This window comes from Lagopus muta, chromosome 22, assembly GCF_023343835.1.
Source record: "Lagopus muta isolate bLagMut1 chromosome 22, bLagMut1 primary, whole genome shotgun sequence".
Lineage (NCBI taxonomy): Eukaryota > Metazoa > Chordata > Aves > Galliformes > Phasianidae > Lagopus > Lagopus muta.
The window spans coordinates 6,077,625-6,093,141 of NC_064454.1; the positions used below are offsets into that span (position 1 = coordinate 6,077,625).

The following is a 15,517-nucleotide window of genomic DNA, read 5'->3' on the forward strand; positions in this document are numbered from 1 at the left end:
AGATGAGCAAAGCTTGGGCTGCTTTGCACAGAACACTATCCGAGAGGTTTCGCTGAGCCAGCTGTCTGCAGACACCTCTGCCAGCATGGGTTGGTTTGGTAGCTAAGGAAAGCAGGGCAGGGGCTGGCAGTGGGAGCACAGTGCTGCTCTGTGTCTCCACGGCCTGAGGTTCCTGCAGAGGTCATGGAGACTCCTGCACAAATGCACACAAAAGCGGCTCAGGGGAGCAGGCGAGCAGGGACTTGCTTTACATTCTTGGGACTCCCCCATGATACACCTGCTGTGGGTTTTACCCCCGCACAGATCATCATCCCTTTATTTTAAACAGTTCACCTAGAGGCCAAGCAGCCAGGAGGAAGTAATCTCTAAAACCATGAGAAACCTCCCACCAGGGGTGTGTACAACGACCTGGATGGGGAGGGGGAAATATTTGCATTTACCTCATCAAGATCTCCATATAAATGGGCTGGGAAATGTCAGGCTTTCTCAGCTCCCAGGTGCATGAAGCAGGGACATCCAAGAGGATGATGGCAGCTCACTTCTTGCTGCAATTCCTCCTCTTCGGGACTCTGCTCGTCCCTGCGTACCTGCAGATGGAAGGATGTGAGTTTGTCAAGGATCTCTCAGTTGAGAGCAACTTCTCAGTGATCGTGACGCCCAAGGAGTACATGGCCAACACAAGCTACCAGGGTAAGCATCTTCCATCCCACTGTGCCTCCTCTGCTGCCCCTCACCCTGTGGCATGTAAGCTGCTCTTAGATGTGCTCAGAACCTGTGTGGCCTAATGATGCTTTCTTTACTTCAGGCAGGAGATAGCTCTCCTACTTGTCCCCTATTTATTCCTATTCCATGTCTATACAATCAGCCTCAAATTCTCTTTCCTTCCTTGGGTTTTTTTTTTTCACCTTAACCTTTTGGCCAAAAAACACGAAGGACTCAAAAACACAGAATTTTGAGGGGTGCTGCTTTGTGGTTTTGTTCCCTTTCCTCCTTGAGTTTTGCCCTTGTTGGCAGTAATGGCTCTACAGACAAAAAGGATGTTGCTTTGCAGTTGACACACATTCAGCATCAATCACAGAAAATGGCTTTTAATCCTGTAAGAGATTCAGTCCCAGCATACATGGCAGCCTTGCCCTGCTTCCCAGACCTGACAACAGGCATCCCTTTGCCTTGAGGTTCAGAAATCCGAACGCTGAGAGCAGGGAAAGAAGGACACCCTGAGCCCTTCCTTTTCTGCTGGGATGGACAGGCACAGCTTCCCTCGTGCCTCTCCCCAAGGAGCACCACTGCAGGTGGCTGCATTTTTCACAGGAGAGGGTTTTGCTTACAGCTGTTACTTCGAGCTATGATTCTTTCTGAGTGGAGGATTTGGGACTGACACTGCCATCTCCTCTATCTCTGGCAGTCCCGAGTGGTTTCACTTGAAGCCACTCTCACCCAAAGGACTCTGAGGGCCAGGAGGGCTACAGCCATGTGGGACACACAGCTGTACACAGCTGAATGCTGGCAGGCAGGTCTCCCCTTGCTCCGTGTGCTTACAGCCCCACTGCTGCCCGCAGTAGCAGCGTGGTGCACAGCAGCATTGCGCAGACTTGTCACAGCCGTGAATCAGCAACCTGGGATGGAGACGTGGGGAGAGCGACAGGGTGGGGATGGCACAGTCAGCTGTGGGCTGCTCACCAGCTCATCCCCTGCGCATTTTCCACCCCTGCCATTTGCGTGGGAGCCAGAAAAGTTTTCCTCACTGGAGCTGTGGTTTGGTTTGGTGTCGTCATCCTCCATAGCAGGGAGTGCAGATGGGGACTGAAGAGATCCCTCTTTTAGGAGGAGGGGGGAGGTGAGGGGCTCTTCTTGCTTTAGCAGGGGGACACCATTCTCCCTGTGCCTCTGTGTCACATAGAGAGCCCTGTGCCAGCAAACACTCCCTTGGCTGAAAGCCCTGAAGGCCGGGGATCTGAGATAGCTGTCCTATACGACAGACAACTTACCTTGTCTCCCTTGCTCTCTTTGCAGTTATGATAAGTGATGAAGGAAACCACACTGCTGACAGAAATGTGACCATGTATGTACTTCAAGCCTTGTCCCCTGAAAATACCACTGCAGGAAAATGGAGCGTAACAGACGTGCTAAGCTGCAATGATGTTGACACAGCAATGTTAAATGCCTCCGAAGATCTGTTGGCAACAGCAAACTGGACATCTCCAAGCAGTAACATACCTTCCGTGGAAATAAGGTAACACTATGCCCACCTTTGAGTATCCAGCTGGGATAGTACTTGCCTGTGACAGCTCCTGGTAATGCCCACAGTCAGGATCCCACCCCCAGAGCAGCAGCTGTGACTTGTGCCTGCTTCAGATTTTCACTTGAGAATACCGAGAAAATATTTCCAGCAAAGCCAGATCTGGAGGTCTCTCCACTGCCAGCCTGCTGGCTTCCTCACATCAATAGGGATGTAAATTAGTTTAATGGAAATTAAGGGATTGAACACCCCTTATTTCCATGAACACTAATGGAGCTGCATCAGTGGAAATATTTGCCAAAGGAAACCATAGGAAACCTGAATGGCCTTATCTGCCAAAAGGAAGAATGCAAGAACGCGTTACTCTAATGATTGCAAGGAACACTGCTGTTACAAGAAACAGGTGGTCACAATACACATCCCATCTCATAATCTGTTCTTCATGCCCTTTTTCCTCTCTTTCCTCCTTCCATAGGGTATACATAATCTTTGACAACACTTCCACCGAGTTCAAGAGTGTGACTCTGCAGGAAGGTAAATAAATAGGGTGCAGTGGGGTGGTCCCACAGTGGGGTGAGCAGTGCCCTGAGCAATGTGCCATGGTGTTGGGTTTCCCATTTCTCCAGTAGTCAGGAGACAAGGCAAAGACACCAGAGTGGCAAGAAGGTCTTCAGGATTATTGCTGAACTTGAACATTTCCTAACATTTTCAACTTTAAGGGACACTAAACAGCCACAGACAAGTTGCAGGTTGTATATTAGGAAGAATTTTCCTTCCAAAAGAGCGGTCAGGCACTGGAATGGGCTGCCAGTGAGGTCACCAAACTTGGAGGTCTTTAAGGAAAAGGCAGGTGGAGTACGCAGGGACGCGGTTTAGTGGGCAGTGGTGTTGGTATGTGGACAGTTGGACTGGATGATCCTACAGGTCTTTTCCAACCTTACTGATTCTATGATTCTAAGTGCAGAAGTCTCTTTCTGCAAGTATTGGCGCAGACTTTATCCCCCTCTTCTCTCTGTCACACAGAAGTGAAGTAGAAATTGTGGCTTGCTGTCACTGATAATGTTTCTGTAGTCCAGGGGATCCCCTGCCCCCAGGAGCCTCAAGCCTAACTTGATGATTCTCCATTCACATCAGTGGATATATTCATGCATCCCACTCTGTACGGCAGGTCTGACACACATTTCTGAGAAATGACAGCAAGTAGGTCTGTAGCTGGTCCTCTGCACTTCTAATCTACCCTGGGGGTTTCTTTCAATTCCACAAACAGATCCAGCCACACCCTCGACAACCATCGACTCTGTCTCTGCAATCCAGAGCAGCTTCTTCTTCATCGCCATCACTCAGCTGCTGATGCTCCTCACTACAAGCAAACTGCTCTCTTAGGAGATGGGGAGAGGAGATGACCCAGCTGTGCTGCTCCTCTCCTCACCCACAGGTGGGAGGGCAGGCAGCTGATCTACTCAGGAAAATCACTCACTTCTTATGCATATTAAGATGATAACTGCATTTCTACATTAGATTATAAGGGTTTATGGCCACAGAGCTGATCTCCCCTTACTCCCCTCACCCAGGGCCAGCACACGCTGCAAAATTAGCAAGTCAGAGATCACTCTGATCAGAACAGCTGGAGAAGGTGATTGAGGAGGGCAGACCCCTTCTAACCAGGGGCACTGGGTGGGTTAATCCTTTCCTCAGCTCCTGGGGTCCTGTGAAGCACAAAAAAAAAAAAAGCATGAAAATGCTCAAGAGAAGGGAAAGGCCCTCTGCTCATCCTAATACTGGTGTGTGCTGAGGAGCTGGAAGAGAGGTCTGTGAGCCACCGGCAGGGCAGAGTTGTTCTGTGTCCTGGCAAGTTCCCTCGGTTTGGTTCTGGCTCTCTGGAATGGTGGAGTGGGTGGGTTTTTTTTTTTGTTCTCTTTTTTTTGTTTTTGTTTTTAATCAGTAGCAGTTTCTGCTGCAGGATGAGATTGGATGGGCCACTGAATGTCTTGATTTTATTATCGTTTGTATTTTTATATGGATGGAGTTTATGAAGGAAATTTCAAACTTCTGGAAAGTAATTACTATTATTTTATTTTATTTTTTCTGAAGTGAATCTAAATAAACCAAAGAATAAAAGCTGGCTGTTGCACTGAGCAGTGTTTGCTGGCTGGGACACGGCCAGGCTCCAGCCCCAACCAGCACAGTCTGCCCCTGCAGCTCATGGCCACGTTTAAGGGGAATTTGCCTTTACCTGTCCTTGAACCCAGCCCTCAGCCCTCAGCCCTGCGGACTCCAAAGCCTGGCTGCCCCCCCACAACGCGCCCCTCTGCTCCCCACTGAGGATCTTGTTGCTCTGAAGCAGACATATCTCACTCGAGTCCACTTTTGTTCAGATTTTGTCTGAAAAGCCACGGCTTGCCTCAAAGAAGAGATGTTCCTCCCTCTCATAGTTAGGCTGTGGTGGAGCCCTGCTGATTTCCACTTATTCCCAGCCCTGGCGTGGGCTGGCCGCTTTGTAAGGTTGGCCGTCCCTAGAACAAAATCAAGCACAGTATTACAGATGACATTTCCACTGCATCGTGCATGGAGTGATCCACGCACTTGTGGAATGTTTCACAGAATTTCACTGAAATACACCTTTGTGGCCCAGCTACTACAGTTGCCTTCGGTTTTGCAGGCAGATTAATTAGCAGCTCCCAGGTAACTGGAATAATGTTATACCTTCTGCTACAGAAGCACACAGCACTCAATAAAATCCTACTTAGTGCAATAGACTGCCTTTCTATTCTAATCTTCCTGTCAATATGACTATCTGGTCAGATAACAGCTCAGATAATAGGTATCAAATCCGTTCCAGGTAACCTTGTGGCAACACCTCTTACCAGGTGTAGGGTGGGGTGCAGGCTGGGATGCTGAGCACTGGGCTGCACCGTTCCCTATGTGCAGAGAATGAGAAACCCCTCATGCTTTCAGCAGCCCCTTCTCCCACAAAATGCCCCCATTTTCCTGTCCTGGATTTCCTGCTGTTTAAGCATTACTAGAACAGCTGCAGCTGTGAGCAACAAAGCTCCGCAGCACTTCTCCACCCTTCCCCTGATTGCTGCAGCTTCATGCCACCCAGGGAAGCTCAGTGCTTCATAGAAATCATGACAACCCCAATTTTTGGAATGTAGACATAACCTTCTACTGCTATTTCTCAACCTCAATATAGCAAGAGGAAGTGCATCACTCATTCTGAGAGCAACCTGACCATCAGGATTAAACATTAACCTTCCTTGCTCCATTTCCACCCATGCAGAACAAGGAGCAGCTCCAGCTCCGGCTCCCCACTTCCCCATCGCTCCCAGCAGCAGCAGCCCCAGCTTCAAGGGCAGAACACATGGAGTGGAAGGGCCCCTGCACGCTTCTGCATCACTTTGAGAGCAGCCATTGAGTTTCCCAAGCCCCACTGCAGCGAGGGAACAAACAGCTCCTGCCTCTGGCGCAGTGATAGGCTGCTGACCCTCCCATCCTAGTGGCTTTATGGCACTTAGGGACACGCACACCCACAGCAGTAAAAGGAACATCAGGTAGCAGGACAAAGCATGCAAACATCAGAAAATGCCCCAACCAGTGCTACACGTCAGCATCCCTGTACATGTGGTGCAACCACGTGTTCCTTCCCTCTCTGAGCACACAGGACACTGTGCAAGGGCAAAGCCTGCTCCCTGCTCCCCAGCACTGCCCTCCCCACTGTGCACAGGGTTCGGAACCACATGCCATGAGCCTGGAGCTGCAGGAGGAAGAGCTGGGCTGCCCCATTGGACGCACTGTGTGGGTTATTCATTAACGCGGTCATTGCTGGGGCTATAGCGAAATGCAAGCAACATCCTTGGGAGTGGCACTGAACTTGGCTCAGCCCCAGTACTTGCCCACACCCCGCAACACTGCCCCTGTGTGGGGCAGGAAGGCAGGAGGGGGACCTTCCACCCATTCCCTGCTAAATACGGCACAGCATGTTTCTGATCTTGCCATCATTATACCATTACTCGTGTTTTCTGTGTGCTGAAGCTGGAAGTCATGCTCCCACAGTAGCTCTCCTGGGACTGGATTTGAAATTTTAATTGCTGTCCCAGACACCCCCATCACCTGAACAGCTCTCCTCTGGCCAATTTCATCACTCAGTAACTAAGTCACAGCACAGATTACTGTTTAACAATGCTAGCTAATTTTATACAGCCGTACCCAGCCTATGAATTTGGAGGTTGATTCCCACAGACTTTCCTGCAAGGACTCACACATTCCTGAAAAAACTGAGTCCCTTATGAGCAGAAGGCATGCACCAGAACCCCTGGGGCATCACAATCCCAACACTGCCTGCCCCTGGCACCCACACCATTTCCCAGTCCCTTCTTTATTTCCATCACTCCAGCTCTGCTGCAATTTAAACCTGACAGATCATAGAATCATTGAGGTTGGAGAAGACACCTAAGGTCCAACTGCCCACCTACCACCAATGTTGCTCACTGACCGTGGCCCTCAGTGCCACATCTCCACATTGCCTGAACACCTCCAGGGACGGTGACCCCACCACCCCCTGGGCAGCTGTGCCAGTGCCCAAACACTATTTTGGAGAAGTTTCTCCTGGTACCCAAGATCAGACAGAAGAACCTGAGTACTTCCTGGACATGCAGTGCAGCAATAGATACAAATTCCCCAGTTATTGCGGGACTTTGTCAGTCCTGCTGTGTTGTACTGCAGTAAAACAAATGTAGGTTATTTTTTTCTGGCCCAGTACCCAATTTCACACTAAAAATAGTACATTGCCATACGCATGTGCTTGTTTATTGTCATCACTGTCAATAGCTGCATTACACTTCTGAGAAAGCCACCATGTGGTATGTTTGGGTTCCCATGACGTACTGAAGATCCAAAGGACTTGTGAATCACACAGCACCATTTATCACAGTGGTTAGCCAGCCTGACATCTCTGGCTGGCATCGCACCAGAGAATGAGAGAACAGCAGAACCCAGAGAAGGGGCACAGCCTCCCAGGACAGCACCAACCAGAACGAAGGCTGCCGTGTCCCACGTGGTGAGAAATGGGGGGCTGCAGTGCCCTCAGCAGCACAGTGTCCCTTTCAACTGAGATCTGAGCACTCCCACCTGTGTGATGCTGCAGAGCACAGCTGTCCAACCTTCTGGCTTCCCTGGGCCACACTGAGTGAAGAGGAAATGTCAGGGGCTGTATACATAGGCTGCACTGCAAATAATGCCTTCCACTTATTTGCATGGAAACTACATCAGATGCAAAGAGCACAGTAACACTATTGAATAGAGCACGTTCTCAGCTACAGAAAACTGCTTTTCTACATAGGCACCACCACTAGCTGTGCATTTTCACCAGCAATGAACAAGAGCTGCATGCTGCACATGACAAAACCTGCACCAGCAGAGGTGACCACTGTCACCAGTGCTGAAACACACCGCCCACCCCTCTCTGTGCTCACATCCACTCTTTGGTCTCCAGAAGAGCAGACTTCAAGCTACTCAATGGATTGCTGGCCAAGATCCCCTGGCGCGCTGCCCTCAAAGACATGGATGTTGAGGAGAGCTGGCGGCTCTTCAAAGATGCCCTCCTGGAAGCACAAGAGGTCTCCATTCCGCTGAATAAGAAAGTGGGCAGGCGAGGTAGGAAACCGGCATGGCTCAGCAAGGACCTGCTGAGAGAACTGAGGGCGAAGAAAGGGGTGTACAAGCTCTGGAAACAAGGCTGTGTCACCTGGGAAGAGTACAGGAATGCCGTCCGGACTTGCAGACGTGGGATCAGGGAAGCCAAGGCGCAGGCAGAACTGAACTTGGCAAGGGACGTGAAAAACAATAAGAAAACCTTCTACAGGTACATTGCCCAGAAGAGACAGGCCAAAACGGGCGTACCTACTTTGGTAAATTTAAAAGGAGAACTGGCTTCAACAGATGAAGAGAAAGCTGAGGTGCTGAATGAGTTCTTCACCTCGGTCTTCACTGGTGGCCAGGATTCTAGTCTTTTTCACGTCCCTGAACCCTGCATCCCCAAACCTCTATGTGGGGACCAAGGAGGTAAATCCCTCCCCACTGTAAGGGCAGAGCAAGTCCGAGAGTGCCTCCTTAGACTGAATGAATACAAGTCTATGGGGCCGGATGGCGTGCATCCCAGGGTCCTGAAGGAGCTGGCCGAGGTGGTTGCCGAGCCGCTCTCCATCATATTTGAGAAGTCGTGGCTGTCAGGTGAGGTCCCGGACGACTGGAGGAAGGGTCATGTCACTCCCATATACAAGAAGGGGAGCAGGGAGGACCCGGGGAACTACAGGCCGGTGAGCCTCACCTCCGTGCCTGGGAAGATCATGGAACAGATCCTCCTGGACAACATGCTCGGTCACATAAAGAATGAGCATGTGATCCGAGACAGCCAGCACGGCTTCACCAAAGGAAGGTCATGCCTAACTAATCTTGTGGCCTTCTATGATGGAGTGACGGCATTGGTGGACGAAGGGAAGGCGACCGATGTCATTTACCTGGACCTGAGCAAGGCCTTTGACATGGTCCCCCACCACATCCTCATCTCCAAATTGGAGGGAAGTGGATTTGATGGGTGGACGACCCGATGGATAAGCAATTGGTTGAAAGGCCGCAGACAGAGGGTGGTGGTCAATGGCTCTATGTCCAGGTGGAGGCCGGTAACAAGTGGTGTCCCCCAAGGGTCTGTCTTGGGACCGGTGCTCTTTAACATCTTTATTAATGACATCGATGAGGGAATTGAGTGCACCCTCAGCAAGTTTGCTGACGACACCAAGCTGAGTGGTGCGGTTGATATGGTGGAAGGAAGGGATGCCATTCAGAGGGACCTCGACAGGCTGGAGGGCTGGGCTCGGGTGAACCTGATGAGGTTCAACACGGCAAAGTGCAAGGTTTTGCATTTGGGCCGGAAGAACCCCAGGCACCTGTACAGGCTGGGAGGAGTGGTCCTTGAGAGCAGCTCGGCAGAGAAGGACCTGGGGGTCCTGATGGACGAGAGACTGAATATGAGCCAGCAGTGCGCTCTGGCAGCTCGAAAGGCAAATGGGATCCTGGGCTCCATTAGGAGAGGGGTGGCCAGCAGGGACAGGGAGGTGATTGTCCCTCTCTACTCGGCTCTTGTGAGGCCCCATCTGGAGTACTGTGTCCAGGTGTGGAGCCCTCAGTACAAGAAAGACATTGAGATTTTGGAAAGGGTCCAGAGGAGGGCGACTAAGATGATCAGGGGGCTGGAGCACCTCCCCTATGAGGACAGGCTGAGGGAGTTGGGCTTGTTCAGCCTGGAGAAGAGAAGGCTGCGGGGTGACCTCATTGCAGCCTATCAATACCTGAAGGGAACCTACACCCAGGAGGGGAGTAAACTCTTCAAAAGGGCTGACAACAGCAGGACTAGGGGAAATGGTTTTAAGTTGAAGGAGGGAAGATTTAGGTTAGATGTTAGGGGGAAGTTCTTTACTAGGAGAGTGGTTAGGCCCTGGAATGGGCTGCCCAGGGAGGTTGTGGATGCCCCATCCTTGGACGTGTTTAAGGCCAGGTTGGACGGGGTCCTGGGCAACCTGATCTGAATATGTATGTTTGGTGGCCCTGCTAGGCAGGGGGGTTGGAACTACATGATCCTTGGGGTCCCTTCCAACCCGGGTGATTCTGTGATTCTGTGATTCTGTGAAATGTTCACCAAGCACCGATGGATGCCACTGGGTGCCATTTTTTCTGCATGGAAGAATTCAATTCCACACCTTTGCTTCATCTGCCCTTCCATGTCAGACACCATTGTGTCAGACTGCCCCTCTACTGCCTTCTGTCACACAGCAACAACATGCAATGGATCTTGGTGGGAAGGTTCCACCTCTACTGCTGCACCACCAGCATCCGCCTCTGATGTGGTGGGCTGACATCATAAAACAGGAGGCATTACTTTCAGAGCAGCCCTCATTAACTATACAAGGTAGTTAATGTACATAACTAATAAAGCTTATTTTAATTTTTAATATTTTACTACATTAAAAACAGAGGGCAACAAAGCCATCAAACCATTGGGATGTGTGACCTTGCTGTGAAGCTACACATCAGTGTGGTCTGGTGGCAGTGGCTGCAGCTCTCAGTGTGGTCTCACGGTGTTGGTCAGAGATGTTTGATTAAATCTTACTCTTCCTGTGCTTCATGCTTGCACACAGTTGTTCTCTAATACATGTACTGCCAACCCCCTGTGCCCTGGGTTCAGCCACACAGTGCCCATGGCACTCTGCTGTGTGTGCGCTGTGAGCGCTGGGTGCACACCTGGAGCCAGACTGTGCAGCTGTGTGGGTCAGACACAACTGCTGGGAGCCTTCAGCTCCCAAAGCGCTGCCCTTAGGAGGACAGGAGGCAGCGCCAGAGCTCTGCAGCTCTGCTGTTGCAGAGGATGAGGTCACCGGGGCCCTGAGCCACGCCTGGCCACAACATCTGAGCAATAATGGATGAAGGCACAGGACCATCCTCTTCCTAGCAGCCACAGTTTAAAAGAAAGCAGTCAAAGTATTTTCTAGAGCTGTAACCAGCACATTCCAGCCAAAGGTGAACTATTAGGCAAGCTTCATTAAACCTTTCCAAGTGGTGCTGTTTGCTGTCATTACTCAGCCACAAACTTCCTTGTAGAGCTCATGAATTATTACTCTGGGTATCACCTTTTAAATTACATACATTTAGTTGTTCTTTGTGGCCATACCTCCCAATGACTCTCAGTACCACTTGGCACATTGCTCATGTGATGGGGAATCACACACAGAGCTGCTCCTGCCTGGGCTGACAGGTGGGAGGCCCTCATTGCAGCCAGCTGAACTGCACCGTTGTTCCCCAACTGGTTTTACATGCATTCCTCTTCCAGCTCTTTGATTTCACAGTATGCCTACAATTTCAGGAACCTTCAGAAGAACTGGCTGGTGCTCAGTCACAGCCCCATCCTCTGTAAGCACCCAGCTGCAGGAGGCCATGGAAGCAGCAGCCCCAGTGGTTGGTGCACACTGAGTGTCTACATGAGCTTTCCAGTATGGGGTTCTGATGGTGAAAACACCACGCAGCTGCTGATCGCTGCAGTGGGAGCACTCACTGGCTGCTTCCTCCAGAAGAGGAGAGCTTCATGCTGTTCCTACAGAATTGCTAAACAAAAGCACACCTTATCTTGCTGCTTGTGCCAAAAAGCTTTTGGGAGTCTACAGTGAGCATAGTCTCAAAGCACCCTAATATGGGCCAATAAGCCGTATTTAGGTCAACTTTTTACATGGGTAGACAGTGACAGGACAAGGGAAAATGGTTTTAAACTTAAAAAGGGGAGATTTAGATTAGATGTCGGGGGCATTTTTCACAGAGAGAGCAGTGAGGTGCTGGCGCTGCTGCCCAGAGAGCTGTGGGTGCCCCATCCCTGCAGCCACTCTAGGCCAGGTGGGATGGGGCCCTGGGCAGCCTGAGCTGGTGGGGGGCAGCCCTGCCCACGGCCGGGGGTTTGTACTTAGATGATCTTTAAGGTCCCTCCAACCTAAGCTGTTCTATGATTCTAAGACATACACACTACCAAGCCACCTCCTCTCTGGAGAGCTGCTTTATTTAGCATGGTACAATTGCAGATTGCACATCAGCTCAGCAATCTGGTTTTATGAAATCAGAATGTCTTGGATAAAGGCAGATGTATCAATGAACTGCGATAACCCAAACTGCTGCAAGATTTCTGGCAGAAGAATTACGTTGGTTGGTTCTTTTGCAGTACGTAACCAAGGCTTCACTTCAGCACACAGGTGAGCAGGGCTGATGCTGTCACTGACGTGAGCAGGTGTCAGTTTCCAACCAGTTGAGCTTCGGCTCATTTCACCTCTCAGAAATCGTTTCTTCTCCTTTATAGACCACAATGTTCTGGTCTGTTTCGTACACTTTGACTTTATAGAGCATTCCCACAGGCAGGAGCCTCTTGAGGTTTTCCCAGATGAACACTGCAACGTTCTCTGTGGTGCTGGGAGCGAAACAGCAGCAGACTCAGAACCATCAGTGATGGCACCCACAGCGCTACCCCAGCTGAGGACTGAGCCCCGCAGATCTCTGCCCAGCCCTGCAGGCCCCCAGACCTCCACCCACCTCACCACCTCAGCGAAGTAGGGCACGTCCTTATCCAGGTTTTTGTGGTCGAGTGGTTCAATGATCGCCTGCTGCAGAAAGAGAGGTGTCCAGGCTCCAACACCATGCACCGGGCAGCAGTCTGTACAGAAATGTACAGACGTCCCTGCATCCATCCATTAACCTCCCAGCTGAGACATGGCACTGCCTCACATCACTGCGTTAAAACACTTCAATCCTAAATCACTCCTTCATTTCTTCTTTATTTCCCACCATTATTAACTCACCATGTTTCCACCACACAAACAGCCCATCTCTAACACAGGGGTGTCTGGGAGAGGGGTGCTTTACCTGCATGTATGCTTTCAGGTCTGTCAGGTTTATAACCATTCCTGAGACGGGGTCAATCTGGAGAGAAAACAGAAGGCAGATTAGTAACCTAGCTACAGGCCCTTGTTACCAAGGCTGCTCTGAGCCGGCATGAATCAGGGCCACAAGAAAAATCCCTCTTCACCTTCACATACTGAGTCCCTACTCTGCCCCTGTATGTGCACACAGCAGCTTATGGCTCTGCTCCCTGACATCAGGGGGAAAAGGCTGCCTGCAACACACAGAATATAGAATCAGAAAGGTTGGAGAAAAGCTCTAAGACCATCCAGTCCTTCCACCTACCACCAATACTGCCCACTGACCACGTCCCTCAGTCCACACTTCCTGAACTCCTGCAGGGAAGGTGACTCCACCACTTCCCTGCACAGCCTGTGCCACTGTCCGATCACTCCTTCCTAATATCTATCCTTAACAATCCAATCCAATCTAACCTCAGCAACCTCAGCGTCATTAGGGGCAAGGTGAACAGCTGATTGTTGAAAACCTCCCACAGTGATGCACACAGCACAGGAAACCCAGCAACTGAGCTGGATCTGCTGGAGACAGGGCTCCATTGCCCCACTGCCAACTGCTGCAAGGAATGAAGGAACGCCAAGAACACTCACCTCTCCACGCACAGTGACTATAACTGAAATTAAAAAAAAAAAGGAATTATCACGTCATGCGTGTGACACCATGAGCCTCAGAACAAACCCCACTGGTGATGGAGGCAGACAACCCATTCAGCAGTACCTCACCAGGTGCAGGCTGCACAACACTTACAAGCACAACCCTTTAAGGAAAAGTTATCCACTGCATTAGGAGTGGTGGTCCTGAGTTACAGAAGCCATTCTTCTGACCTCTGGGACAGCCCTACGTCCATGAGGAGCAACATGCACACGTGCACATGTGGAAGCCAATCCCTTACCCTTGTAGTTGTGCCCGTGGCCATTGGGATTGTTGCACTTCCCAAAGAGTTTCAGGTTTTCTTCATCACTCAGTGATTTACTGCAGGAGGCAGACAAGGCATTTCAGAGTGCAGATTTTCATGGTGTCACCCCATCTGTGTGTCCCAGCTCCTCCCATTGCTCACCCCAGGCGAGGCTGGGTGAGATAAGGCCAGATTGGATGGGAATAAGGCCAGGTTGGATGAGATGCTGGGCAGCCTGAGCTGGTGGGTGGCAGCCCTGCCTATGGCAAGGGGTTGGTACCAAATGGCCTTAAAGGTTCCCTCTAACCTGAGCCATTCAGTGACTCACACCCTCCCCGAATCCACACACAGCTTCTCCCACCCCAAGGGCAGCACAGAGGGAGTACAGCACAAAGCTCATTCTGGCACGGATCACCAAGTCCCACCCCATTCAACCCATGAAGACACAATGACATCGATGACTTTTTTTGGCTTTGCTTTTGTGCTTATGTTTGCAGTTCCGTACCGACCGCCTCACCCCAGCTGCAATTCATGCGTGAACAGCACAAAACCATTCGGGTTCCTGGTAGGAAGTGCCAGAACTGTAACCAGCGCTATTCCGTACTAACGAACGAACGAAGCCGGCGGAGCTTCCCCGTGCAACAAAAAGCACGGCGACGGGATGGGGCCCGGCAGCACCCTGCGGACCCCCCTCACCTGTGCAGGCGGTGGCAGGCGCTGAAGCTGGCGGTGCGGGACAGCCGAGCCAGGCGCGCTGCGGGCGGTGCCATGGCGGAGCGGCTCCATCCGGGGCCCGGAGCGGACGGCTCCGCAGCGCCTCCCGCGATGCCCGGCGCGAAGGGGCGCTGCGTTGCTCCGCGGTGCCGTGCCGAGCGCAGCTTCTGCTCTAGAGAACGTCAGCAAAATGCAACCGAGTTTGCTACAGTCTGGGCTGTTAGAGCAGGGGGTTTAGAGTCAGGAATGGAACGGGCTGAGATGGGCATTGAAGAGCGGTATCGGGGAGCAACACATGCTGTGTTCTCCTGGACAAGTTGCAGCCCATGGCCTGGAGATCTGCGCCCTTTGCTGGGCAAAGAACTGGGTGCACTGCTGGGTTCCCCAGGGGTCGGTGTTGGGGCCGTCCTGTTCAGTGCCTTTACTGATGATGTGCATGAGGGCACTGAGTGCATCCCAGCAGGTTTGCAGACAGCTCCATGTGGGGGGAAGCGTGCATCTGCCCGAGGGCAGGCAGCCCTACAGAGGGACCTGGACAGGCCGATGGCTGGGCTGAGGCCAACGGGACGGAGCTCAAGCAGCCGAGTGCCGGCTCCTGCGTTTCGGCCACAACAACCGCACGCGGCGCCGCAGGCTTGGGGCAGAGCGGCTGCAAGCTGTGCGGAGGGAAAGGAGCCGCGGCTGTCGGTCGGCTCTCGCTCGGCTGGGCGTGAGCCAGCAGTGTGCCCAGGTGGCCGAGAAGGCCGACGGCAGCCTGGCTGTGTCAGCAGCAGCGCAGCCAGCAGGAGCGGGAGGTGAGCGTCCCCTGCACTCAGCTCTGTGAGGCCGCAGCTCGGCGCTGTGCTCGGCGTTGGGCCCCTCGCTGCAATGCAGGCGTGGAGGCTGGGAGCGTGCAGAGAAGGGAGCGGAGCTGTGAGGGGTCTGGAGCACAATGGGGTGCGATGGGGAGCGGCTGAGGGAGCTGGGATTGTTCAGTGTGGAGAAGAGGAGCTCAGGGGAAACCTCACTGCTCTCTGCAGCTCCCTGCCTGGGGGCTGTGGTGGGCTGGGGGTCGGCCTCTTCTTGCGGGAAACAGCAAGAGGAAGAGAGGGAATGGCCTCAAGATGCTGCAGGGGAAGAAGGCTGGATATTAGGAAAACCATCTTCTCAAGAGCAGTGATTGGGCACTG

The 15,517-nt window shown here is 51.9% G+C and overlaps 2 protein-coding genes and 1 long non-coding RNA gene across 3 annotated transcripts; 1 reads left to right on the plus strand and 2 right to left on the minus strand.

The window, feature by feature from the left end:
• The first annotated feature begins 456 nt into the window (after positions 1 to 456).
• Positions 457 to 4,289, plus strand: LOC125703643 (uncharacterized). The gene is made up of 4 exons (XM_048968402.1): positions 457 to 690; positions 2,014 to 2,233; positions 2,715 to 2,773; positions 3,507 to 4,289. Exons 1-4 carry the CDS (start codon positions 462 to 464, stop codon positions 3,620 to 3,622), a joined length of 624 nt encoding a protein of 207 aa, XP_048824359.1. The 5' UTR covers positions 457 to 461; the 3' UTR covers positions 3,623 to 4,289.
• On the minus strand, positions 4,101 to 5,206 carry LOC125703647 (uncharacterized). The gene is made up of 2 exons (XR_007380913.1): positions 5,104 to 5,206; positions 4,101 to 4,752 (listed from the first exon to the last, which is right to left on the minus strand). It is a non-coding gene; the product is annotated as an uncharacterized LOC125703647 (long non-coding RNA).
• A 6,606-nt stretch (positions 5,207 to 11,812) lies between these two features.
• On the minus strand, positions 11,813 to 14,481 carry PTS (6-pyruvoyltetrahydropterin synthase). The gene is made up of 6 exons (XM_048968259.1): positions 14,331 to 14,481; positions 13,632 to 13,711; positions 13,330 to 13,352; positions 12,686 to 12,742; positions 12,356 to 12,426; positions 11,813 to 12,233 (listed from the first exon to the last, which is right to left on the minus strand). The coding sequence occupies exons 1-6, from the start codon at positions 14,402 to 14,404 to the stop codon at positions 12,092 to 12,094; spliced, it is 447 nt and encodes a 148-aa protein (XP_048824216.1). The 5' UTR covers positions 14,405 to 14,481; the 3' UTR covers positions 11,813 to 12,091.
• Between the last annotated feature and the right edge of the window lie 1,036 nt (positions 14,482 to 15,517).